This window comes from Ambystoma mexicanum, chromosome 7p (assembly GCF_040938575.1).
Source record: "Ambystoma mexicanum isolate Mex_15411 chromosome 7p, UKY_AmexF1_1, whole genome shotgun sequence".
NCBI classification, from domain to species: domain Eukaryota; kingdom Metazoa; phylum Chordata; class Amphibia; order Caudata; family Ambystomatidae; genus Ambystoma; species Ambystoma mexicanum.
Genome location: NC_090939.1, coordinates 968,766,992 through 968,794,280, shown reverse-complemented (window position 1 = coordinate 968,794,280; position 27,289 = coordinate 968,766,992). Strand labels below are relative to the sequence as shown.

General features: G+C 46.1%; 1 protein-coding gene across 2 annotated transcripts in view; it reads left to right on the top strand.

Annotated features, from left to right (window-relative positions):
- Positions 1-27,289, top strand: part of GUCA1C (guanylate cyclase activator 1C) — a 1,146,160-nt gene that overhangs the window by 440,367 nt on the left and 678,504 nt on the right. For both annotated transcript variants that reach the window (XR_011283581.1, XM_069637318.1), the window contains exon 2: positions 24,366-24,515. Coding sequence is in view for 1 of the 2 variants with exons in the window: in XM_069637318.1 (XP_069493419.1) it covers positions 24,366-24,515 (150 nt within the window). In the remaining variant the exon portion in view is untranslated. The remainder of the gene's footprint in view (positions 1-24,365; positions 24,516-27,289) is intronic.

Below are 27,289 nucleotides of genomic sequence, written 5' to 3'. Positions count from 1 at the left end.
CCCTCACAAAGCATCAATTAAACAAATCTTCCGCTGTCTATTGTCCTGCTGGTTGCAGTAGAAACAGCTAGTCTAGGGAGAATGCATGTAGCCTGTTAGGGAGAATACTCATTTCATGACTAATTCCCCTTACCTATAGAGTCCCCGAGCAGCTTTGCTGGATTTGAAGGGTTTATTTCTTTTTACCTGCTAAGAGTGAGACTCTTTTTCCCACTCTTAGGCATTTCTGCTATGTGTGTTCTAGGCTATTTTTGTGTTTAATGCCTATGGGATCTTTTCTCTCACCCATATGAACCATCTTTATGCACGTGTCACCCAGCACCCTCCGTGCCGTGACACAGGGGTGTCGTAGTGACCCACAAACATAGACTCCATACCCTGGGACTGACTACTGTCTCCCAGGGCATGTAAAGTTCCCGTTGAATTTACTAGTCGATTTTTATGAACTTAACCAGTACACCCCATCTTAATGTGGAAGTACTCGAAGGGGTTAATAGTTTTTCCCCTATGTTCATTTTCGAGAGGGTACCTCAAAGTCCCCCTCTACAAAGTTTCTGGCTGGTGGCAGTGGCTACTACCTTTTATATTCAACCGCAAATATTTCTCTATGGGATTTGTTCGAGGCTACCCCTTTTCCTGACAGCCTCTAACATACCGCCGGTCTATTTTTTTTATTAACTTTACTCCAGTAGGTTTTATTTGCCAGAACTTTGATAAAACTTCTTTCTCGAGTCTTACTCCATTTTCCTAACCCAGGTCGGGGATCCTTTTTTCGTCCTTTTGGCGGGCTTCTGCCAAGAAGCCCTTTTTTCGGCGCCACTGAGTCTAGGGTGGGTCTGTTGTTTGGGAGGGGGAGTAGACCCCCGGACAGAGTTGCCACCGCAAATCAGGTCGCACTCTAACCTGATAGGCTGGAGGGTCTCCCGCCAAGATGACCACTCCACTGTGTGAGTGATAGCTATGCTGTATGAATGGGTCTCTCTCTGCATAAAAGCAGGGTCCTGAGGACTGGAAGAGCAAGATATCACCACTGGAACTACGGAACCGACGGGAAGAGAAGCCAGAGACATCTTCAGCATCTACACCACCTGCCCTGCCGGATCGTCTCACCACTTTTCTTCTACACGACGAGAGGAGATCTTCAGCGGAGGAGCCTCCTTCCCTTGAGCTGGTGGGGTCAACCAGTTCACCTATCGCATCCTCGGACCTGCCTTGGTCGACTCGACAGTGCCCCGCACTTGAAGACTGGATAGCCAGGCAGCTATCGACCCGGACAGCGATTAAAAGGAGCGTACCTTTTAAACTTCGTTTGGCAGCACCGCGACTGGTTTCATCCCTGGGTAGTGCAGCGACTCGAACCTTCCTCCACGACGAGAGCCTCTCTTCCTCTGTTGGACCCCTCGACCTGCAGGAACTACCAGGAACAACCGCCACCGCAGGAGCCATCTCTCCGCGTTTAAGGTACATTGTTCCGCCAGGCCGCCCTTTCTCCGTGGTAGCCCTAAAGGTGTTTTAAATCCTTTAACTACTTGTGGGGTCGGCCGCCCTCTCTCTTAACAATGTCTTTCTCCTTGCATCTACCTTTTCTACGAAAGACTTGACTGCAGCTACAAGAACATTTTTGCTCCTAAACTCTTGGTCCTGCACCACTGACTCTGGCTCAGGCCTATTGACTCTGGCTGATTTGTTAGATCTGCTCTCACTAGATTAGTTTTCAATGAGAAATGTGTTGATGCACCTAAATCTTCTAAACCCCTCTTCCTTCCTACTGTTTTAACTTGTGGAGTGCCATTTTGCTCAGTTTTCATTCACTTGTCTTTTGGTTAAAGTGTTACTGTGCATTACTTGTTCACAAAACTTCAGGGAAGTGTTGCTAGGGGGTGTCTGAAGATATTCCGGTTTAACTTGTACTTTCCCTCCCTTTCGTTGAATTGGTAGAGTGCCATTTGTAGAAGGTTTTCACTGTGCCGTTTTGCTCAGTTTTCACTATGACGCAAACTTGTCTACAATTGAATAGGGAGTTGTATATGCTTTTCTTTTGACTAAACTTAACTTACTTTATTAACTGTGATCTATGTGTTCACTTAGAAGTGTATAAAATAAATATATATTCCCTTTTTTTAATACAACACTTTGGTCAGTGTTTCCTTGCTCCATAGTACTGTACTACCTATTGTGTCAACCCTGAATACTGCTCATCTCCCTCTTGAGATAGGTCTGACTGCTCAGCCACAGCTACCAACTAAATCTTTGTGGTACAGACTGATACCAAAGGGGATTTATTGCTCTCACCTGTAGTCCTAATCTGGGGTAGTGCTCCCTAAGGGAACTGCCCTGGATTCTGCCTAACACTGGTGTACAGCGGTGAGGATAAAAGTATTGGATTGACATTTTAGTGTGTTACTAGTGCCTTGGTGCAACTAACCACAAGGTTAACAATCACAATAAGTTATTTTAACAAAGTCAAAAGTATGGAAAGTTATAGCCAGGAGACCCGCCTTACTAATACTGCTGATTATTTAAGGGATCTGTGTAGACAGAAAGGTCTTCCTGTGAAAGGCAAGAAACAAGAAATGATTGATAGACTGTTAGAGAAACAAAGTCTGGATAGTGGTTCTGTAGTGCCCACTACTCCAGCAAATGTGGCAAACAGTAATGAGGATAATGTTGAAGATGTTATTGTTGAGACAGATGAGGAATAGGGGGGTAACTATGTCACCCCCTCGGGTCCTCTGCCTGCGCAAGGGCCTCAACCCGTAGCTACTGGACCCTTACCAGGTCCCACATTAAGTCCTGAATTTATCTCCCTAGAAAAAATGAGACTTGAACTTGAATTCAAAAGAATTAGTGCCCAAACTGAAAAGAGACACCAAGAACTAAGGCTCAAAGAAATGGAGCTCAAGCTCAACCATGAGCTTGAGATGAAGAAATTGTCTTTGGAAAATGCTTCTCTCCCCGAATCCTCTAGATCTTCCAGTCCAAAAAGACCCCGGATGCCTAAAGAGATTGTGGGTATGTATGAACCTAAATTGGATGTATTAGATTGGCTTGCTATGTTTGAATATAATCATGGGCTCCAGGATATCACAGGTGATCAATTGATCCCCTGGTTATTCTCTAGGCTCCCCCCTGTTGCATCTGATGTGGTAATGGAGTTGGGGGAGGAGGAGGGAAAGGATTATGAATGTGTAAAGCTAGCTTTAATAGCTAGATTTGGGAAAACTCCTTCCCAGTACCTTAAGAGGTTTAGAACCCTTAAAAGCATGATAGTACCCCTTGGGCTATTTGGGTGAATGAGTGTTTGAAGAACTTAGAGGGATGGATTAAGGGTTATAGAGTTAACACTTATGAAGGAATGAGAAATCTTGTCATGATGGAGTCTATCTATGATGCCTGCTCTCCTGAGCTCAGACAGCACTTAGCTGATTCAAAAGAGTTAGATTCTAAGAAACTGACTAAGGCTGCTGACTTGTGGGTTGCCAACAGGGCTACTCACGAGGATTCAGGGGTAACTCAGAAAAATGATGAGGGAAAGCAGCCAAAGAAAGACAACAAAGAGAATTCAAATAATTCCAATTCCAAAGAGTGCCACAAACAAAATTCTAAGGGTAAGCCACCAGGGAAACCTAATCAGGCTAGTGTACCTTCTGGTCCCAGACCAGAAGGAGGTCAGGGCAAGCCACTATTCATAAAGACATTTGGAAAATGTTATGTTTGTGGCTCAACTGACCATGTGAAAGGGGATCCCAGATGTAAGGGTAAACCTTCAGGGGTCCACACTGTCTCCTTAGCCTTCGCTCCAGAGGAGGAAGTACATATGGCCAGTGGACACTTTCAACTACTAGCTGAAGATCCCATTGGAGTCTCAGCTAGTGTATCTTTAGTATCTCTTGGGTTGTGGAAACAACAGAATTTAGATGTGTATAATGCTATCCCTCCTAATACTAAAGAGTATTATAAAGACAGTGTCCTAGTCAATGGTCAGGAGACTCCTGCCTTTAGAGACACTGGGGCCAGCATAACTGTGGTGGCCGAATCTTTTTTCAAGGTGGAGGATGTTGCTAAGGCACCCAAACGCCTCACCAAGTTAGCTGGAGGGCCTGTGCAGATGCTTCCCCAATTACCAGCTCTCATCTAGTGCAATGACATGACTGTCAGGATACCTGTGAGTGTACAATCTGAAGTACCAGGAAGGGTGCTGTTGGGCAATGATCTGAAAGACCTGGGAGTAGTATCCAGTACTCCCAGACCTCCTAGTAAGAGATTATAGGAGCCTACCAGACCAGCAAGGGAGAGGACCTTGAGGGGCTCTCCTGAGGAGATGATAGAAAAAGAAATCACTCTTACTCCACTGGCGTTACTTACTGCTATCTCTAAACAACCAGAAGCAAAGGGGAACCCAAGGCTTCCAAAAAGAAACCAGCAGAAAGCACTCCAGTGCTGCCAACCAGGAAATCTCCTAGGTTAGCAAAAAACACACCTGTGATTCCTCCTCGAGCTTAAGGTTGAGAGTGAGGTACAGCCCTGTGTGGTTTAACTAGAGCCTGAGGACTCAGATCTAGTAGGAGGCCACAAACTCATTGGAGATCTTGACCCTGTGGACCATCCTGAGCTGCAGTCGTTACTGGCAGAAGGTGGACCCCAAAGGGCAGACTTCAGTAAGGGACAAAGAGAATGTCCAACTCTGGAAGGTCTTCGCCACCAGGCAGCTTCTCAGCTTGAAGGGCAAGAGCGTGGGAAGTATAGGTTACACTGGGAACATGGCCCACTTCTATAGTGAACCAACAGAGTCAACTCCTGGGGACTACAAAAGGCTTGTAGTGCCCCAAGCAAACAGACTCCAATTCTTGCAACTAGCCCATGAGATACCTTTGGCTGGTCACTTGAGCTTCAAGAAGGCCAAGGAAAGGCTCTCTCTCTACTTTTATTGGCCTAAAATGGGGGCTGAGGTAGATAAGTATTGCAAGAGTTGCCACACTTGCCAAACCTCTGGTAAAAATGGCTCCAAGAATGTGGCACCTCTAGTGCCTCTCCCTGTGGTGCGAGTATCATTTGAGAGGGTAGGAATCGACATTGTTGGTCCCCTTGATCCTCCAACTTCTTCAGGCAACAGGTTTATACTTGTTGTAGTAGACCATGCTACTAGGTTCCCTGAAGCAATTCCTATGAGGACTGTTAGATCTCAGGTTGTAGCTAAGGCCCTCCTTGGTATTTTTACCAGGGTTGGGTTTCCTAAGGAGGTAATATCCGACAGGGGGTCACATTTTATGTCCCACTACATGAAGGCCATGTGTAAAAACTGTGGAGTTACCTACAAGTTCTCAACAGCATACCACCCTCAGACAAATGGATTGGTAGAAAGGTTTAACAGAACCATGAAGAGCATGATAGGAGCTTTAGAAGACCCTCTTAAGAAAAAGTGTGATCTTCTACTGCCATGCCTTCTCTTTGCGTACAGAGAAGTCCCTCAGGAGGGAGTGGGTTACAGTCCCTTTGAACTTCTCTATGGCCATCCGGTCAGAGGTCCATTGGTCCTGATCAAGGAGTGGTTGGAGAGTGCTCCTTCCCCCACGCCAGTCAGAGTCACTGACTATGTGATAGTACTCCGAGAGGAGAATGTCACACATGATGGTTGAGGCAAGTCATAACTTGAAAGCAGGTCAGGCTCTGGTCAAGCATTGGCATGACCAGAAGGCCAACATGGTTGAGTTCGCTCAAGACCAGCTAGTTCTTGTTATGGTCCCAACAAGGGTTGTGGGGAAACTTGGAGAGGTGAACTATCTGGTGGATTTAGGCAATCCTAAGGAGGCTCCTAGAGTCTTTCACATCAACCATCTGAAAGGTTATATCTCGAGACCAGAACTGGGAGCTTTGCTTCTAGCTTCAGCTCAAGAGGAGGAGGAGAGTGAACCTCTACTTGACCTCCCTCCGAGGCAAACCTTTGGATGAGAAAATAGAAGGAGTTAATCTCTCTTCTAATCTGACACCTGAGCAACAGGAGGAGTGCAAAGTTTTGTTGAATCAATTTGCCTCCCTGTTTTCTCTAGCACCAGGCTTGACCCCTTGGAGCCATCATGATATTCAAACTGGTGACTGTTTACCTGTCAAAAGCAGGGGCTACAGGATGTCAGAAAATGTAAGAATCCACATCAAAGGAGAGGTCAACAAGATGCTTGATCTCGGGGTAATAGAGCCCTATACTAGTCCATGGTCTAGCCCAGTTGTGTTAGTACCAAAGGCAGGATCCAAGGAGTTAAGATTCTGTGTAGACTATAGAGCTCTAAATGCAGTCACTAAGACTGATGCCCATCCTTTGTCAAGGACATATTAGCTGGTGGATAGACGTGGTTCAGCCAAGTTCCTCAGCACATTTGATCTCACGTCAGGCTATTGGCAAATAGCCATGACTGACCATGCCAAGGAGAAAACTGCATTCTCCACCCGAGTTGGCTTATACCAGTTTAAGGTTATGCCTTTTGGATTAAAGAATGCACCTGCTACATTCCAAACGATGGTTAATCAGGTTCTGAATGGGATGGAGGACATCTGCATGGCATACTTGGATGACATTGCAGTGTTCAGCCCTACTTGGAAAGAACATGTTGGCCACCTAGGATATGTTTTGCAGGCTCTGCTACAGGCCCATCTGACCATAAAGGCAAGCAATTGTCAAATTGGTCAGAGTAAAGTGGTCTACCTTGGGCATGAGGTAGGAGGTGGTGAAATAAGGCCTTTGCTCAGCCAGATTGAAGCTGTGCAAAATTGGACAACCCCTTCTACTCAAACTCAGGTGAGAGCCTTCCTAGGCCTCACTGGGTATTACAGGAATTTCATTGAGAACTATGGATCCATAGCTTCCCCACTGAATGTAATCTGTTCTCCTAAGTTTCCTAAAAAGGTCAAATGGAATGAGGAGTGCAATCAGGCCTTTGAAAGCCCAAAGAAAGCCCTTTGTCAAGCTCCAGTTCTCAGAACTCCTGACTACCACCAACCCTTCATTGTGCAGACAGATGCTTCCAATATAGGTATAGGTGCAGTACTCAGTCAACTGGATGAGAAAGGTAGGGAACACCCCATTTGCTTCATCAGTAGGAAACTGAAGGAACCGGAAACAAGGTGGGCAACTATTGAGAGAGAATGTTTTGCCATTGTGTGGGCTTTGAAGAAGTTTAGACCATACATCTATGGATTTACTTTCACCATTCAAACAGACCACGAACCCTTGAGATGGTTGATGCAAATGAAAGGGGAAAACCCAAAACTGCTAAGATCGTCAATCTGCCTCCAAGGATTTGATTTTACCATTGAGCACAGGTCAGGATGCCACCACCAAAACGCTGATGGTCTCTCTAGGATGTTTTTAACCGGATAGAGGTATGAGACTCATCCAGGAGTGGATTAGATCCTCCTGTCCCTTAGTCTTGGGGGGGAGAGGGGGCGAGTGTTAGGGAGAATTCTCATTTCATGGCTAATTTCCCTTACCTATAGAGTCCCCCAGCAGCTTTGCTGGATTTGAAGGGTTTATTTCTTTTTACCTGCTAAGAGTGAGACTCTTTTTCCCACTCCTAGGCATTTTTGCTATATGTGTTCTAGGCTATTTTTGTGTTTAATGCCTATGGGATCTTTTCTCTCACCCATAGGAACCATCTTTATGCACATGTGTCACCCAGCACCCTCCGTGCCGTGACACAGGGGTGTCATAGTGACCCCCAAACATAGACTCCATACCCTGGGACTGACTACTGTCTCCCAGGGCATGTAAAGTCCCCATTGACTTTACTAGTCGATTTTTATGAACTTAACCAGTAGACCCCATCTTAATATGGAAGTACTGGAAGGGGTTAATAGTTTTTCCCCTATGTTCATTTTCGAGAGGGTACCTTAAAGTCCCCCTCTACAAAGTTTCTGGCTGTTGGCAGTGGTTACTATCTTTTATATTCAACCACGAATATTTCTCTAAGGGATTTTCCCATTGTTCGAGGCTACCACTTTTACTGACAGCCTCTAACATACCGCTGGTCTATTTTTTTATTAACTTTACTCCGGTAGGTTTTATTTGCCAGAACTTTGAAAAAACATCTTTCTCAAGTCTTACTCCATTTTCCTAACCCAGGTCGGGGATCCTTTGTTTGTCCTTTTGGTGGGCTTCTGCCAACAAGCCCTCCTTTCGGCGCTACTGAGTCTGGGGTGGGTCTGTTGTTTGGGAGGGGGAGTAGAATCCCCAGACAGAGTTGCCACCACAACTCAGGTCGCACTCTAACCTGATAGGCTGGAGGGTCTCCCGCCAAGATGACCACTCCACTATGTGAGTGACAGCTAGGCTGTATGAATGGGTCTCTTTCTGCATAAAAGCAGGATCCTGAGGACTGGAAGAGCAAGACATCGCCACTGGAACTACGGAACCGAAGGGAAGAGAAGCCAGAGACATCTTCAGCATTTACACGACTGGTGAAGCCCTGCCAGATCGTCTCACCACTTTTCTTCCACATGACGAGAGGAGATCTTCAGCGGAGGAGCCCTTGATGGGGTCAACCAGTTCACCTATCACATCCTCTGACCTGCCCTGGTCGACTCGACAGTGCCCTGCACTTGAAGACTTGATACCCAGGCAGCTATCGACCCGGACCGCGATTAAAAGGAACGTACCTTTTAAACTTTGTTTGGCAGCAACGCAGCTGGTTTCATCCCTGGGTAGTGCAGCGACTGGAACCTTCCTCCACGACGAGAGCCTCTCTTCCTCTGTTGGACCCCTCAACCTGCAGGAACTACCAGGAACAACCGCCACCGCAGGAACCATCTCTCCACGTTTAAGGTACATTGTTCCGCCAGGCCGCCCTTTCTCTGTGGTAGCCCTAAAGGTGTTTTAAATCCTTTAACTACTTGTGGGGTCGGCCGCCCTCTCTCTTAACATTGTCTTTCGCCTTGCATCTACCTCTTCAAAGGTTTTCTACTAAAGACTTGACTGCAGCTACAAGAACATTTTTGCTCCTAAGCTCTTGGTCCTGTACCACTGACTCTGGCTCAGGCCTATTGACTCTGGCTGATTTGCTAGATCTGCTCTCACTAGATTAGTTTTCAATGAGAAATGTGGTGATGCACCTAAATCTTCTAAACCCCTCTTCCTTCCTACTGTTTTAACTTGTGGAGTGCCATTTTGCTCAGTTTTCATTCACTTGTCTTTTGGTTAAAGTGTTACTGTGCATTACTTGTTCACAAAACTTCAGGGAAGTGTTGCTAGGGGGTGTCTGAAGATATTTCAGTTTAACTTGTACTTTCCCTCCCTTTCGTTGAATTGGTAGAGTGCCATTTGTAGTAGGTTTTCACTGTGCCGCTTTGCTCAGTTTTCACTATACCGCAAACTTGTCTACAATTGAATAGGGAGTTGTATATGCTTTTCCTTTGACTAAACTTAACTTACTTTATTAACTATGATCTATTTGTTGACTTAGAAGTGTATAAAATAAATATATATTCTCTTTTTTTTAATACAAAACTTTGGCCAGTGTTTCCTTTCTCCACAGTACTGTACTACCTATTGAGTCAACCCTGAATACTGCTCATCTCCCTCTTGAGATAAGTCTGACTGCTCAGCCACAGCTACCAACTAAATCTTTGTCGTACAGACTGATATTAAAGGGGATTTATTGCTCTCACATGTAGTCCTAATTTGGGGTAGTGCTCCCTAAGGGAACTGCCCTGGATTCTGCCTAACACAGCCTGTGCATGGCTGGCCTGGACTCACACTGTTGGCATGTGTATGATGCAGATCAGATGTGGCTTTAATCATTATCTGAATTACCCGTCACCATACCCCAAAACTCAGATATGACTTATGTTTAAAGATGAACCTGCCACCAGGATGATCATTCATCATAATTATGTGGTTTTAGAACAGACATGCAGACTATGAAGGCAGCATATGCACTGCAGTGACTTTGCAGTCACATACTCTGTAAGACAGGGCACCTATGGCCTCTGGACCCACTCTATGCCCCTGGAGAGCAGGTCCTGCAGATCAGATACTAATGCTGTAGGGAACAGGTGTACACTATTTGTATTTTGTATTTTATTGGATTTTATATAGCACTTTTAGCCAAAGCAAAGACAATTATTTTCATGAATCATGTAGCAGAGAACAATATGAAGAACAATTTACCATGAAACAGACAGTAATATAAAGTTGAGTAGAGTTGGGCAGTGAACAAATCAGCCGTTAACTGTCAGGCAGGTGACTGGAGTAGGTGGGCTTTTAGGGAAGTGCAGAAGGAGGAGTAAGGGGAGAATGAGTGGAGAGAGAGAGGTAGAAGGTTCCAGTGAAGTGTTGCAAGAAGTTGGAAGGAATGGAAACGGGTTTGAGGAAGGTAGGGGGGAGCAAGACCATAGAGAGATTTGAAAACAAGACAGAGGAAGCTGAATTTAAGTTGAGAGTGAAAGGAGAGCAAACCCAGTGAGGTAAGGGATGAAGAGATAGAGTCCTGGTAGGAGAGAAGACAGAGAGAACAGATGGCAGAATGGTAGATAGATTTAAGAGGGGCTAGATGTGAGGAAGGGAGGCCAAAAAGGAGAACAGAACAATAGAAAAGTCAAGAGAAGATTAAAGAAGATATTAGAAGTTTAGTGCCGTGTAAAGTAAGAAAGGGATGAATTTTGCGTATGTTGTATAGGTGGAAGCGACAGGACCGGGAGGTAAGAGAGGTGTGGTGAGTGAAAGAGAGGTTAGTGTCGAGGTAGAGACCAAGATTGCGGGCAGAGGTGGAGATAGGGAGATGGGAGGGAGGAAAGAGAATGGAAGGAGGAGGAGAGGGAGGAGGAAGGACATTAACAGGAAAGAATAGAACTTCAGGTTAAGAAAGTGGGAGGACATCCAGGATTTGATGGCAGTGAGGCAGGATGAGAGGTGGTGATGGATGTCGGGGGTGAAAGATGAGAAAGAGAAATATAGCTGAGTGTCGTCAGCATAGAAGTGGTGAGATACACCAAAGGAGGAGATGACAGGAGCAAGAAGAGAGGTGTACAGAGAGAGGAGAAAAGGACCAAGAATGGAGCCTTGGAGGAAGCCATAGTCGAGGGAGTAGGAGAGGGAGGTGCAGCCGCCCCAAGAAATAGAAAAGGTGCAGTTGGAAAGATAGGAAGTGAACCAGTCAAGGACGGAGCCCTAAAAGCCAAAGGAAGAGAGGGACTCAAGAAGTAAAGAGTGATCTATGGTGTCAAAGGCGGCTGATAAGTCAAGGAGAATAAGGAAAGAAGAGTGTTTGGAGTAGCGGGCTGTGAGGAGTGAGTTGAGGACGGAGGTGAGAGCAGTTTCAGTAGAGTGGCGGGGGGCAGAACCCTGATTGAGTGGGAGGGAGGAGAGAGAGGTTAGAGACATAAACTGAGAGTTGTGAGTAAAGAGGCTTTCCAGGAGCTTGGATAGGAGGGTACGAGGGAGATGGGGCGGAAGATAGCAACCAGGAGAGGGTTTGCTGAGGGCTTTTTCAGAATGGGAATGATGATTGATTGCATGCTTGAAGGCAGATGGGAAGGTAGAGGTAGCAAGATAGATATTGAAAAAGGTGGTGAGGTAAGGAACCAGGAGTGGTTTGAGTTTGGGGATGAGAGAGGTGGGAAGGGGATCACCGTGGCAGCAGTATGGTGAGTTTTGGACAGGAGAAGGGAGACTTCAGAGTCAGAAACAGGAGAGAAATTAGAAATGGTGGTGGAGGTGGATGTGGGGGATGGGGGGGAGGTAGTATATGAGGGGGATTGCAGAATGTCCTGATGTAGAATGTGTACCTTAGAGGAGAAGAAATTAGTGTTAGGAAACATTTCATAATTGTATATAATTTTCCCTCCATGTGTACACCCCCAAACTTTTTGCTGCTGTTTAGACACCATAGACTGACTTTGCCAGAGAAACACAACCTTCAGCTGCACTTCTCTGGGCTTTCCCTCACTTTTAATGGGGAAACTGACATGCCCTTAAGACATTCAGTACTGGGAGACTTTGTTTCTCTTAGTCCTTTTCCCATGTTGCAACATGTAACAAGTACACAATGTACCTTCCAGTACAGTGTACTTGGGTCTATAGCCATTTTCCAAAGGCCCTAGAAACTCCTGATGACTTTTTGTGAGATATACAGATGTGTCATGGACAGGGCTGGTGGCAGCTAACTTTTTGCATTATTTTTAACCCTTTCCTGGCATGTTAACCGCGTTTGGCACAAATAGGTGGCCTGGCTCCAAAATGGCCAAGCCACGAGGTTCTTTATCCTGTCCTTTGGCCATCTTGCCCCTTCACCTTCCCCAGGTCAAGTCGACCCGGGTTCGTCCTTATTTGGTCATGCATTTTCCCACGAAACACAATGCTTTTGTGGGCTTCTGCATGCCTTGTGTGTGTTCCTCCAGAATGTGGGCTGGACTGTCTGAGTCCAATACACATCCTGGGTGCCAGAGAGTCTGGCGTGCCCTGAATGACTGGGAACACTGTGGTCCATGATTGGTCCAAGTATGGAGTGTGTGTTTGTGAGCAGATCTCCCATTGGGTCCTCTTCATTTTGGCGCGAAGGGAACTTTGGATAGGAGGAGGCCAAAAACACCCACACCATGTTGATCTCTGAAGTTCTCACTGAACGGCGGATAGGATCCAAGTATCTGAAACTACAAAGCTGAGTCGAGGAACTACTGGTGACCCGCTGGAAGGTTTGGCACCCTGAGCCCGCTGTCGTCCCGTGGGACCCCTCTGCAGGTGGTCATCCTAGAAGGTCTGCGAAGACGCTTCAACCCATTGGAATAGTGGGACCAAATATTCTCGGCACCTTCATCAAAACTTGCAAGTAAGCTTTCTCAGAAGTGTCCCTGGGGCAACCAGTGGACTGACCAGTTTACCCAGGTCCTTTGCTCTGTCACCACCGCCGGTTCAAGGAGGCCCTCGAAACTTGGTATACTGCTAGCTCTGTGTCCCTGGCACCATCACACTGAATTTCGTACGCTTGGCGTTCCCAGGTCTGAAGTCAGACAAGGGCGCCAGGACCGGAGCATACGCGGTTATCGTGTAGCCCTGCCGTGGCAACGACCCTGCAGGTTCACTGCATTTGTGACCCTCTCGCCCCTAAAGCCTGCTGCAGTGAAACCAGGTCGATTCATCCACCCGGAGTGGAGAAATCGCCACTGTCCCGTTTGGGAATCCTCACTGTGTCTCAGGAACTGAAAGCCACAGAGACGTCCTTTCGCCGCATTTGAACCTACAAGCAAAGTGGACTGAACTGGTGAAGTTTGGGTCCGACAGCGCCTGGGACCGGTGAGTACATTTAATACTAACTGGTGACCCCTAGCGCCAGGGCCCCTTTTTACGCCCAAGTGGCACCTGGGGGTCCCTGTCCTTTTTCACTGCTAGTGCGAACTATCGACTCCATCCTGTACTCTGGAACTGCCTCTGCCTTTAACTGGAGGTCCTCCCTGAATAGTGGGAACGTATTCTTCATTGCCTCATCCACCTTCCTGAGCTGCTAGAGACCCCTGAAGAGACCCTATTTTGCCCATTGGAACAACCGCATGCACTTGCATTGCATGTACTTTTGAGCACAAGGCTCCTCTCTTCTTAGGGCTTGGACTGCCTCTTAGGTGTGTTGCTGATATCGAAGGGGCCTAAAGACTACCTGTACTGCCTGTTTCCTTCCCATCTAGGTTGTCGACATATTTCGTGCATTTAACCCTTTAGACCCCAATGGTCTTGTATATATATTGTATTGATTGTGTTGTGTTGGTTTACTTAGTATTGCTGTGATTCTTTTACTATTGTCTGGGTTACAAAGGCCTTGTAATAAATGTGTTTATATTTTTGATATAACACCTGTCTGGGAGGAATGTGTAAGTGTCCTTGCTCTGTGTGCTCATTGAGGTCTTGCAGTCACCCTCACCCCTCCTGAGACTTAGTCTTGACTGCCTGCCATAGCTACCTTGATTGGTCTGGCTTGTCCAGAGGTTACCTTGTTCCAAGAAACTAGGCTGGCCTTCTGAACCTCTGCCCACCAGGTCAGAGTTCAGAAATCCATCTTAACAAATTGGTGTACAGCGGTGGGATAGGACTGAAGGTATCCAGTGTTGCACACTAGGGAAGGCATTTCAAGTTATTTCTACCCGGGACACATAGTGAATTGTTGTAGCATAACTGTAAAATGCCATAGACCTATCTAACAATATGGAAACAAGTACCTTGTTAACCTTAATTGCTTCTAAATCTGAAACATAAAGAAAGATGAGTGCTGAGAGGGGTTTACCTTCTCAAGGCACAAAAATGGAAATGAGTCAAAGAATCATGGAATGGCAAGCGTCACAACTCAGTGCCATAGCTCCTGAGGAAAGGGCAGAAGGTGGTGGGGCTGCTCTCACTGGCAGAATTGACAAGTGTGTCGCTGCGCTTATCAATGGGACCCATGCGGATTTAGATGAAGTGATGTCCAATATTTCCTCTGCCAGTGCTGATGCTGAGGCCATGCTTGAATCCAAGAAGCAAGAACTGCTGTTTAGGCAGAAGGAGCTTGAATTTAACATGGCCAAACTGAAGATAGAGCAGGCAGAAAAACAGGACAGGGATCACCAGTTGGAACTGGCCAAGCTTCAAGTTTCCAATGGATCCAAGGGTCCTGGACATGGGTCTGGGTCCTCCTTTCATCCTCGGTTTCCGAAATATCTGCTCAGTGTGTATGATGAAAGAATGACATTATGGACTGGCTGAATACTTTTGAGTATGCATGTGAAGTCAACAGGTTGACAATGCTGATAAGATTGCCTGGTTACTTAGCAGACTGCCCCATTCTGGCTGCAGTGCCATTATGGAAATGTCAAAAGCTGAGAGAGCAGATTTTGAAATGTTGAAGCAAACTCTCATCTTAAAGTTTGGAAAGACTCCTGCCCAATACTTAAAGAGATTCAGAGAGAACAAAAAGAAAAAAGGTGGTACTTGGGTGTCTTATTTAACTGAATCCTTAAAGAACTTGACTGGCTGAGTTGAAGGTTATAAGGTCTCCCCTTTTGAAGGTATGATATGTCTTGTCATGCTTGAACATATTTGTGCATCTTGTTCCCCTGAGCTTAAGCAGCATTTGGCAGATTCAAAGGAAATAGATCCTAAGAAGCTAGCCATAGCAGCAGATTTGTGGGTGTCACATAGAGTGTCGCATAAGGACAAGACTCATCCTGGTAAGCAGGAAGAGGGGGAAAAGTCCAAAGATAAAGAGGGTGGGGAATCTGAAAAAACTTCCTCCCAGAAAGACCACAAAAAGAAACATAAGGGTAAGTCACACGAGAACTGACAGGGTAGTGGAGGTCAGCCTCCCAGACAGAACTCTGGTTATAGTAAGCCTCCCTATCTAAACAGACCCAGTGGATCTTGTTTTGCTTGTCGAGCAACTGACCATGTGAAGGGGGATCCCAGATGTAAGGTCAAAACCTTGGGGGTCCACTCTGCTAATCTGGCCTTCTCCTCCTATGAGGAAGAAGAGATTACAGGAGCATCCTTCTCCTCAGATTCCTTCCCCAGTGGGATAGATTCTGAGGTAGTTTTAGTTTCCCTGGGCTCCTGGGAGCCTAAAGTCTCAGTGGGTTAAGCTAGGATTCCAGATAATACCAAGCACCACTTTAAGGACAGTGTACTGATCAATGAAGTAGATGTTAGGGAGAATTCTCATTTATGGCTATTTCCCTCACCTAGTGAGTCCCCCAGCATGTTCTGCCATGTGTATTTCTCTGTTTTTATGATTGTGGACTCTGAAGTACACCACATCAGTAGCCCCCTTCTTTTTGTGTGTCACCCAGCACCTTCAGTGCCGTGGCACAGGGTTGTCTTTGAGACTTCCCCCGACTCCATTTCTGAGTCTGACTACAATCCCCCAGAAAAGGGTAAAGTTGCCATTAACTTTACTTAGTCAATCTAACACAGATCCAGTACACCCCATCTTCCAGGGAGTTCTGGAAAGGGTTAATTTGTATCCCTTTTTATCTGTACCTCCTAGAGCATCGTTTCGCTTTTTTAACATTTAGACTTGGCTGGTGGCAGAGGTATCTACCCTAACTTTTCTACCGCGATTATATTAGATAAATGTGGTATTGTTCTTGGCTATTATATTAGCCTCGAACATAAACCCGCTTGACCAAATCGTCTTTCTTTTGGCTCCGGTTGGGTTTATTCACCATTTCTTTTTGTTAAAGTCCTTCTTGTGTTTTACTTTGCAAACTAGGTTCGCCTTCTTTGTTCACCGTCTTTTGGCGGGCTTCTGCTCAGAAGCCCTCCACCAGGCGCCTTGGTGTCTAGGTGGGATGAATGTGAGGGATGGGTGTAGTCACCCCCTGCACAGGGTATCCTAGGAAACCCAAGTCGCACTTTTGCCATGATTGGCTGAGGTGGTTGTCCAGGCTGGACAACCCCGCTGCTGGGAGATTGACAGCCGGGCTGTGTGACTGGGGGTTTTGCGCATAAAAGGCAGGTCTCTTGGGCTAGAAGTCAGAGAGTCGCCACTGGAACTACAAGGAACCGAAGAGATGTGTAGAGAACGACGGCTGCTGCAACTACATCTTCCCAGTGAAGCCCTGCTGCAGTCCTGAGCTATCTACCCTTCAACGACTAAGAGGAGATCCAGTCCGGAGTCTTCTTCCCTTGAGCCTGGTGGGGATAACCAGCTCATCTTCCACAGCCAGAGGATCCTCTTCCTTGGTCGAAATCGCTGCACACAGCTGTAGTGGTCCAGAAAGCCATTTGAAGAGCCTCTCCTGTTTTTAAGGAGCGCTCCTTTTATTCGTTGTCGCTGCTGCCGGCTTCAACCCTGTGTGGTGCAGACCCCCTTCAGACGTCCTCCTTCACAACGAAGCTCCAGGAATCGTGGGTCTGCGGGAAACCAACAGGAACAACTGCCAGGGCACCAGCTGCACCATTGGAATAAGGTACTGTGTTCTGCTTGAGGAAACTGGGTAAACCCCTTTTCTTCATTTCCAAGGCTTGCCCTCGTCTTCCCTCCTTCTTATAACTTTTGCTTCCAATCATTGACAATATTGAAGTACTCTTGGCTACGTTGAATCGTGAACTACCTGACTGTGTGATCTTCGGCAACAGGCCCCCGGTGTCACTTGACCCTGGCTCCGGCCCTTTGACTTTTGAACTCTTGCCTCTGAGTGTTTCTCAATTCTGTCTGCCTAACCAAAATATTGCCTGTGATTTTTGCCTCCAACTCCCTCTGGGTATCTCAAGTGCTAAGTGTGTTTTTGCCCCGGTAGCATTTCATGTCACGGATACGTGTTTAATTAGTAGACCGAACTGTCAAAAAGTGATCGCAAACGTATTGAGGGTAACATGTTTTGTTCATAACACCAGTTCATTCAAACACAGGGTACTTACCTTGAGACATACTGTACAAAGTGACTTGGTTAGTTGTAGTATATTTTGACGTGTGGTTTGTGTTTATGTTTAATAGGAGTGTTGTGTTTATAACGAATGGTTTAAAAAAAATGTACTTTTATTTTTCTACCTGAAACCTTGAGTCAGTGTTTGATTGAGTCACAGTAATTGTGGTCCCTTTGTGTAATCTCTGCTACTGCTCATATACTCTTGAGATAAGCCTGGCTGCTCCGCCACTGCTACCACTCTGACATAGTAGTACAGGCTTGTACCAAAGGTAAAACGTGTGTTGCCACCTGTAGTCTTAATTGTGTGTAGTGGTCCCTAAGGGCACTGCACAGGATTCTGCCTAACAGTAGATACTCCAGCTCTTAGGGATAAATGGTATAGTTGAACTGTTGTGGATTCTACCTTGGTAGATCCAGAGGAAGTTGCCAGAGCTACTCTGTTACCTACTAAGATGGCTCATGGCCCACCTCTCATGTTCCCAGTAATACCTGTAACTCTTACTTAGAATGGTACAGCAGTTAGGATTCCAGTGAGCATCCAAGAGAAAGTCCCAGGAAAGGTCTTGCTGGGAAATGATCTCAGAGCTTTAGGGCTTGTGGGAGATACAGCTGAAAGACCCTGCACAAGGTCTCAAACAAGGGCAGCACTGGCCAAGACCACTGCAATGACATAGCCAAAGGGGAAACCCAAGGCTAAAGGAGTCAGAAAATCCAAAAGAGGGAAAGGGAATATTCCCCTAACTCACCTACCACTGAGGTGGAGGTAGTTGGTCAAACACCAGAACCTGATGAGGTAGAGGTGTTGCCTGAAGTATTTGATCCAAATGACCATCCTGAACTAAAAGGCTTTTTAGTAGAAGGTGGTCCTGACAGAGAAGAATTCAGTAAAGGCCAACGTGAGTGGCCATCTCTGGAAGGCCTAAGGAAACAGGCCTGCTCCCAGCTTGAGGGTGAACCTCCTGGGAAGCATAGGATTTATTGGGAAGGTGGGCTCCTGTACATTGAGCCTACAGAGTCTACAGAAGGAGACCACAGGAGGTTGGTGGTTCCCCTTGCTGTAAGACCCTTCCTCCTGCAGCTGGCGCATGAAGTGTCCCTTGCTGGTCACCTTGGAATCAAGAGACCCAAGCAAAGGTTATCCATGCACTTCTACTGACCTAAGATGGGAGTGCAAGTAGAAAGTCACTGTAGGAGTTGTGCCACCTGCCAGTTATCTGGTAAGAGTGGCTCAACACTCCAAGCTCCATTGGTACCACTCCCTGTGGTGGGTGTACCATTTGAGAGGGTAGGGATTGACATGGTTGGTCCCGTTGACCCCCAGACATCCTCAAGCAATAGGCTTATCCTGGTCGACCATGCCACCAGGTATCCTGAGGCCCTCCCATTAAAGGTTGTGACTGCCAAGTCAGTTGCAAAAGCATATTTACTAGGGTTTTCTTCCCTAAAGAAGTTGTGTCTGATAGGGGCAGCAATTTTATGTCAATGTGTATGGAGGGCATGTGGAAGGAATGTGGTGTCACCTATAAGTTTTCATCCGCATACCACCCACAGACAAATGGTCTTGTGGAAAGGTTTAACAGAACCTTGAAAAGAATGATTGGGGCTCTGGAAGAACCTCAAAGAAGAAAATGGGATCTTCTGTTAACATGCTTACTGTTTGCCTAGAGAGAGGTACCACAAGAGGGGGTTGGCTTCAGGCCCTTTGAACTTCTGTTTGGTCACCCTGTAAGGGGACCCTTGGCCATAGTCAAGGAGGGATGGGAGATGCCCACTCCCCCCATTACTACCAACGTAGTAGACTATGTGCTAGGTCTCAGAAAAAGGATGGTACCCCTGTTGGGTCTGGCTAGTGAGAAACTGAAGGCAAGGCAAGCACTGGTGAAACATTGGTATGACCAGAAAGCTTCCCTCATCACTTTTACACCTGGTCAGAAAGTCCTGATCATGAACCCTATCAGGCCTAGAGCTTTGCAGGACAAATGGTCAGGCCCTTACACAGTGGTGGAGTCACTGGCTGCGGTCAACTATTTAGTGGCCCTTGGAAGGACTGGACAGGCTCCAAAAGTATTCCATGTGAATAGACTTAAGGCTTTCATCCCAAGAGTTGAAATCGCTGCACCACTACTGGTTTCAGATGTGGAGGAAGAAGAGTCAGAACCTCTCCCTGACCTGTTCCAAAGTGGTCCTTCAGACAGCTCCATTGAGGGTCTCCATGTGGCTCCTCACTTAACTTCCGATCAGCAAGCAGAGGTGAAAAGTTTGCTTAGGCAGTTTTCCCCCTTGTTCTCAAAGTCCCCTGGTTTGACATCTTGGTGCAGACATGACATTGACACAGGAGATAGTGTACCTACCAAACGTAGGGGATACAGAATGTCAGACAAAGTAAGGTGTTACATTAAGACAGAGGTCAACAAAATGTTGGCACTTGGGGTGATTGAACCCTGTAGTAGTCCTTGGTCCAGCCCAGTGGTATTGGTTCCAAAAGCAGGAACTTTTGAGTTGAGGTTCTGTGTGGATTACAGGGCTCTGAATGCTGTCACCAAGACAGATGCACACCCCTTGCCTAGAACGGATGAGCTGGTGGATACTTTGGGTGCCTTCAAATACCTCAGCACATTTGACCTCACTGCAGGCTATTGGCAAATAGCTCTTGCAGAACATGCCAAGGAGAAGACAGCTTTCCCGACACCAGAGGGTCTTTACCAGTTCAGGGTAATGCCTTTTGGGTTGAGGAATGCAACTGCCACTTTCCAGATGCTTGTGAATCATGTGTTGAATGGGTTGGATCAATTCTGTCTTGCATATCTGGATGATATAGCAGTTTTCAGTGCCACCTGGGAAGACCATGTAAAACACCTTAGCATTGTGTTACAGGCTCTTCAGAAGGCCCACTTGACCATAAAGGCCAGTAAGTGCCAAATTGGACAAGGATCAGTGATCTATCTTGGACATGAAGTAGGTGGAGGGAGGATACAGCCTCTACCCAGTAAAGTACAAGCAGTACAAGACTGGCCTACCCCCACTACTCAGACACAAGTGAGAGCCTTTTTAGGACTCACTGGGTATTACAGAAGACTATGGCACCATAGCTGCCCCTCTGACTGCTCTCATCACTCCAAAGAAACCCAAGTACGTAACTTGGTCTGAAGAGTGTGAGAAGGCCTTCAAAGGCTTAAAAGACACCTTGTGCCAGGCCCCTGTCCTCAGGGCACCCAATTACCAAAGACCTTTTATTGTGCAGACAGATGCCTCCGACACTGGGATAGGAGCTGTACTATCACAAGTAGATGATAAGGGTAAGGAACACCCTATTGGCTGTATTAGTCACCAGTTTAAGGACAGAGAGCTCAGATGGTCCACAGTAGAGAAAGAGTGTTTCTCTGTTGTGTGGGCTCTAAGGAAGCTGAGGCCCTACCTCTATGGGACCCACTTCACTGTGCAAACTGACCATAAGCCCTTAAAGTTGCTTAGGTGGTCCATAAATCTGCAAGGCTTTGACTTCACTATTGAGCATAGACCAGGTGTCCAAAATAGCAATGCTGATGGGTTGTCTAGAATGTTTAACAGACCTGAACAAGAAAATCATCCAGGGGTGGATTAGTTCCCCCTGTCCTTAGTCTGGGAGGGGTGAGTGTTAGGAAAGATTTCATAATGGTATGTAATTTTCCCTCCATGTGTACACCCCCAAACTTTTTGCTGCTCTTTAGACACCATAGGCTGCCTTTGCCAGAGAAGACCAGCCTTCAGCTGCACTCCTGTGGGCTTTCGCTCACTTTCAATGGGGAAACTGACATGCCCTTAAGACAGTCAGTACTGGGAGACTTTGTTTCCCTTAGTCCTTTTCCCATGTTGCAACTTTTCTGCAACATGTAACAAGTACACAATGTACCTTCCAGTACAGTGTACTTGGGTCTGTAGTCATTTTTCAAAGGCCCCAGAAACTCCCGATGGACTTTTTGTGAGATGTGCAGATGTGTCATGGACAGGGCTGGTGGCAGCTATCTTTTCGCATGGTTTTTAACCCTTTCCTGAAATGTTAACCGCGTTAACCGCATTTGGCACCAATAGGTGGCCTGGCTCCAAAGTGGCCATGCCACGAGGTTCTTTGCCCTGTCCTTTGGCCATCTTGCCCCTTCACCTTCCCCAGGTGGAGCCGACCCAGGTTCGTCCTTATTTGGTCATGCATTTTCCCACGAAACACAATGCTTTTGTGGGCTTCTGCATGCCTTGTGTGTGTGCCTCCAGGATGTGGGCTGGACTGTCTGAGTCCAATACACATCCTGGGTGCCAGAGAGTCTGGAGTGCCCTGAATGACTGGGACCACTGTGGGCCACATTGGTCCACGTATGGAGTGTGTGTTTGTGAGCAGATCTCCCATTGGGTCCTCTTTGTTTTGGCGCAAAGGGAACTTTGGATTAGAGGAGGCCAAAAACACCCATACCATGTCGATCTCTGGAGTTCTCACTGAACGAAGGATAGGATCCAAGTATCCTGAAACTACGAACCTGAGTCTAGGAACCGCTGGTCACCCGCTGGAAGGTTTGGCACCCTGAGCCCGCTGTCGTCCCGTGGGACTCCTCGGCATCTGGTCGTCCTAGAAGGTCTGCGAAGACGCTTCGACCCATTGGAATAGTGGGATCAACTATTCTCGGCACCTTCATCAAAACCTGCAAGTAAGCTTTCTCGGAAGTGTCGCTGGGCCAACCAGTGGACTGACCAGTTTACCCAGGTCCTTTGCTCTGTCACCGCCGCCGGTTCGAGGAGGCTCTCGAAACTTGGTATACTGCTAGCTCTGTTTCCCTGGCACCCTCACACCGAATTTTGCACACTTGCCGTTCCCAGGTCTGAAGTGAAACGAGTGCACCAGGACCGGAGCATACGCGGTTATCGTGTTGCCCTGCTGCGGCAACATACCTTGCAGGTTCTCTGCATTTGTGACCCTCTTGCCCATGAAGCCTGCTGCAGTGAAACCAGGTCGATTCATCCACCCGGAGCAGAGAAATCACCACTGTCCCGTTTGGGAATCCTCACTGTATCTCAGGAACTGAAAGCTGCAGGGAAGTCCTTTTTGCCGCATTCGAACCAACAAGCAAAGTGGACAGAACTGGCGAAGTTTGGGTCCGAGAGCACCTGGGACCTGTGAGTACTTCTAACACTAACCGGTGATCCCTAGCACCAGGGCCCCTTTTTACGCACGAGTGGCCCCTGGGGGTCCCTCTCCTTTTCACTTCTAGTGCAAACCAGCGACTCCATCCCTCACTCTGGAACTGCTTCTGCCTTCATGTGGAGGTCCTCCCTGAATAGTGGGAACTTATTCTTCATCGCCTCAACCACCTTCCTGAGCTGCTAGAGACCCCTGAAGAGACCCTATTTTGCCCGTTGGAACAACCGCGTGCACTTGGATTGCATGTACTTTTGAGCACAAGGCTCCTCTCTTCTTAGGGCTTGGACTGCCTCTTAGGTGTGTTGCTGATATCGAAGGGGCCTAAAGACTACCTGCACTGCCTGTTTCCTTCCCATCTAGGTTGTCGACATATTTCGTGCATTTAACCCTTTAGACCCCAATGGTCTTGAATATATATTGTATTGATTGTGATGTGTTGGTTTACTTAGTATTGATGTGATTCTTTAACTATTGTCGGAGTTACAAAGGCCTTGTAATAAATGTGTTTATGTTTTTGATATAACACCTGTCTGGGAGTAATTTGTAAGTGTCCTTGCTGAGGTCTTTCAGTCACCCTCACCACTGCTGAGTCTTAGTCTTGACCGCCTGCCATAGCTACTTTGATTGGTCTGGCTTGTCCAGAGGTTACCCTGTTCCAAGAAACTAGGCTGGCCTTCTGAACCTCTGCCCACCAGGTCAGAGTTCAGAAATCCATCTTAACAGTTAGCGAGATCAGTGGCTGAGAGAGGTGAGGCAGCAGATGGATCACGAGTGGGGGGAGAAAGAAGGCGGGTCAAGGTTTGAAAAGTGCGGCGGGGGTTATTAGATTGAGAGTGGAGAAGGTAAGTAGCATTGTTAGCTGGAGAGCATGGTTTGTGCCAGCGTGTTTCAAGGCAGCAGAGGAGGCGGCGCATAGAGGAGAGATGTGAAGAGAGCCAGGATTGTGCGGGTTTGCAGGAAGGGTGGAAGGAGGTGCATGAAGTTATGGAAAGGGGTCTGTTTAGCAGACCCTTTCTGAGATAAAATGATACACATTCTTTTACATTAAAAACAAATGAAATAAGCCACAGCTTCTACACCCATGCCAGATGGAAATTCCTTGCACCGCTCTTCAACTCAGTAATAATGGACTCCTTCTGAAGGCACACTTGCATCCATGGTGTCCATCATTGACAGTACCACCTTCCCTTTCATAAATGCCACAAGTCCCCATGCACTCTTTCAAACGGAACGTATAATTTGTCTTTACACTAACAACCTATTAGCACAACGCAGAACATTTTGTGGTGTTCATAGCATTAGAAAAGGCCCCACCCTCTTTAATGGCCAATTCAAACCCACAGATGCAGGTCATAGTGATACAGTGAAGAGGAAGACTACGGATGGATCAGAAAATAGTCAAACAGCCACAACCTCAGAATAAAAAACACCACAAAATAGTTCCTTTTTCAGAGAAACGAAAGCAGGTATCAGATTTGTGGGAGTTGGGCATTTTATTCTAATTGGATGATATATTTTAACACACACAATATTTTCCCTAATATTGTTTTAATGTCACCATGCATGCATGTTTTTTTTAAATGGGAATTTTCTGTGTGGTAACAGTTCAGAGGCATTAGCAAGTCCATGCTTTAGCAACTGATTAATTTTGTGCATTTTACACTTGCACAATATACAAATCTTCCTAGATTCAAATTCATCACTGGGGTAAAAATGCCTGTGTAAATGAAGCCATTATTGTTTGACTGTAATGTTGTATACAAATAGCACAATAATGTTATCCATGAACTAGCTAAATCTTAATTTTATCCACAATTTTACATTGTAGGATGGATTCATTGACTTTTTGGAATTTATTGCGGCTATAAATTTGTTTCTACGTGGAAAAATAGACCAGAAGCTAAAGTGGTATTTTAAGCTGTATGATGCTGATGGGAATGGATCGATTGACAAACAAGAACTTCGAAGCATTATCACGGTAAGGAGCACACAAATGCTTTTGAGAAACCTGACATATTATTATATCAAAATCCTCACCAAACTTTGCAAAAAAAGTATATAGCCCACTCTGAATTCTTTTGCAAAGTTTGGAGAGGTTTGGTCCAGGGGGGGCAAAGTTATAGGGGGGTCCCAAAACTTTTGTTTTTTCCCATAGACATAATGGGAAAAAAAACTTTGCGCACGCCTACAGCCCAAAGCGCTGGACGGATTTACACCAAATTTGCGTCAGGAGTGGGGTCTTGGTCCCGAAAGCATGCTTTTGCAAATTTGGTGTAAATCCATCCAGTATTTTTTTTTAAAATGACCAAAATGTAAGGCAAAAAAATGTGTGATATCTCTGTTCTCTCCGCGGACGGACTTCCCTGTTCGCTCCGTGGACAGCGCCCCGATTGGCCAAGCGGCTTGTGTGATGTCCGCGGACATGCGACGTGTTCGCTGATTGGACCGCGTGGTGCGTGAAGCGCGTCAGATTTTTTGTGGTGCCAGCCATCTTGCATTCACCGACGACCGCGGACAGCGCAGTGGAGTGTGTTGGTGTGTAAGAGTGTTTGAGGAGGGTGGGGGAGTATGAAATAGGTTCAATGTTCTGTTTTTTTTATGTGCTAGACGCTTTTGTTGTGTTCAATTTGTCTGCAGACAACACAGCTGTTCTGAAATTTTCTATATAAACTAAATGGTGGGGTGTTCTGAGTATGTGTCCGTTTTGTTCGCAAGCAAGCTAAAATTGAGCTAAGAACACTCGCATGTCCTTAAATGTTCGTACATAAACAAAATGGGGGTGTCCTAAGGACGTTGTCCGTATTGTACTCTGGCAAGTTGAATGTGTTCTAAGAACACTCGCGGTGTCCTGAAATGTTTGCAATTAAACAAAATGGGGGTGTTCTGAGAACGTTGTTCGTATTGTTCGTTGTCAGGTTGAAAGTGTTCTAAGAACCCTCCTTATGTCTGCTGACATTACAATTTCCTATGGGCCTTACCCGACTTTTTGTCCACTAAACAAACAATAAATCAGGCTGCTGTGTGCCGACATTATTTGATAATCCTATCACTTGCCCCATCGACCTGGCTGACCTGCTTTTGCGACACTAAATCATATCTCCCGCCCCTAAGCCTGACATTATCAAAGCATTCATATTCCCCGTCTCTCTCCGTGACCTTACAGGGTGCGTAGCCAAACTCGCCCAGTCATCTCCAGTCCTACGCGACTTTACACAGAACCCGGAAAACAACACACATCATCTCAAAACACAGCGCGCCACAATTCGGAATGTGAAACTGTGATTTAAAAGTAAACAGCAACATTGTACATTTCGTAAAGTACATTTATTTGATATCAAATGTTTAGAGAATATTCAGCGATTTGCATTTGTCTTTGCTGTCGATCCACAAAAGTTCATCTTGAGTCACGCGCTGTTCCTTTGCGCTACACAGGATGTTGGTTTATGATATAAGAAGCACTATCGTCGCACTGATAATCGGAAGGCTGTTCCAACAACGAGGCATTAGACTACCATAACGGTTGGTATGTTGCTTCTAGCCGCTAGTACCGCGTAAGGGCATATTGGTCCTTGGCGATTGTCCCATAAAATGGTGAGGGTCATGAAGTTGTTTACTGGGAACTGCACCTGGCAGTTAAAAAATCCATCGGCCGGGGTCTGAAAATCGTGGCATTGACAGTAGGGAAGGATGTACCTGTTTTAAAAACATAAATTAGTCTCACCAGCCGATCTTCATTAAAAATATTCATTTTATTTATTAGGGCGTGAAACTATTTGCTAGCGAGGATAGCACAACGGAGTATGGTAACTTATTCCCACTAACCCACCCTCTATCCTCTGCCTTTTTCAGAGCCGTCTGAGTGCCAGGGGACCACATTGGCGGTGATAGTGCACGGTACAAAACAATATGCGACATTGAACGAACAAGTACAACTTAACCGGGCTTTAACGCCACGCTATTGTTATTATATTCCGGTATAAAATAATCTAAAGGGTTACTTACATTATATTGGCATTTTCCATTGTCTACGCGTAATGCAGTCCTTAAATACGACTCCGTCTGTGCCAATGATCTTTCTCATAGTGATATAATATATAAAAGCGGTTTCGTTTCAGAAATTTCATCCTTGTCTCTTACGTTACTGCACCCTTACTTCATAAGAAGTCTTTTGGCAGGATCCCTGTCTGTCAAGGTAAAAAAACAATAGAACCTTATAGTGCGAGTCGTGGGCCACTCCGGCCTGCAAGCGAAAAATGGAAGCAGCTGACCTTCACTGTGAACAAGCATAAATTCTTACTTTGCAACCTTCTGTGTAAAGCCAGAAGAAGTTGCTTTTTACACTCCATCTTTGTATATTGTCTGTGTGCTAATGAAAAAAGTTTGTTAAAGTGAGGTTATGGTTAAGTTGCGCAACTAAAAACCTATGAAATTCAGTAATAAAACTTTGTTAAAGGGATGTTATGGTTAAGTTGCACTGCTAAAAACCTATGAAATTCAGTGAAAAAACTTTGTTAAAGGGACGTTATGGTCCCAAGTAAAACTGAAAAACCGCTGAAATTCGCCAGTTATGGTAAGCTAAGCAACCATAACTTGTGCCACCACTGTGCACTGCTAAAACTAACACCCAGGACATCAAAGATGACATCACAAATGTCATTGATGACATCATTGATGACATCACATGAGTATTTACTTTTCATGAAATTTCTGAACAAGGGATTCTTAATATAATGTGGAGAAAAAAGTGTCAAG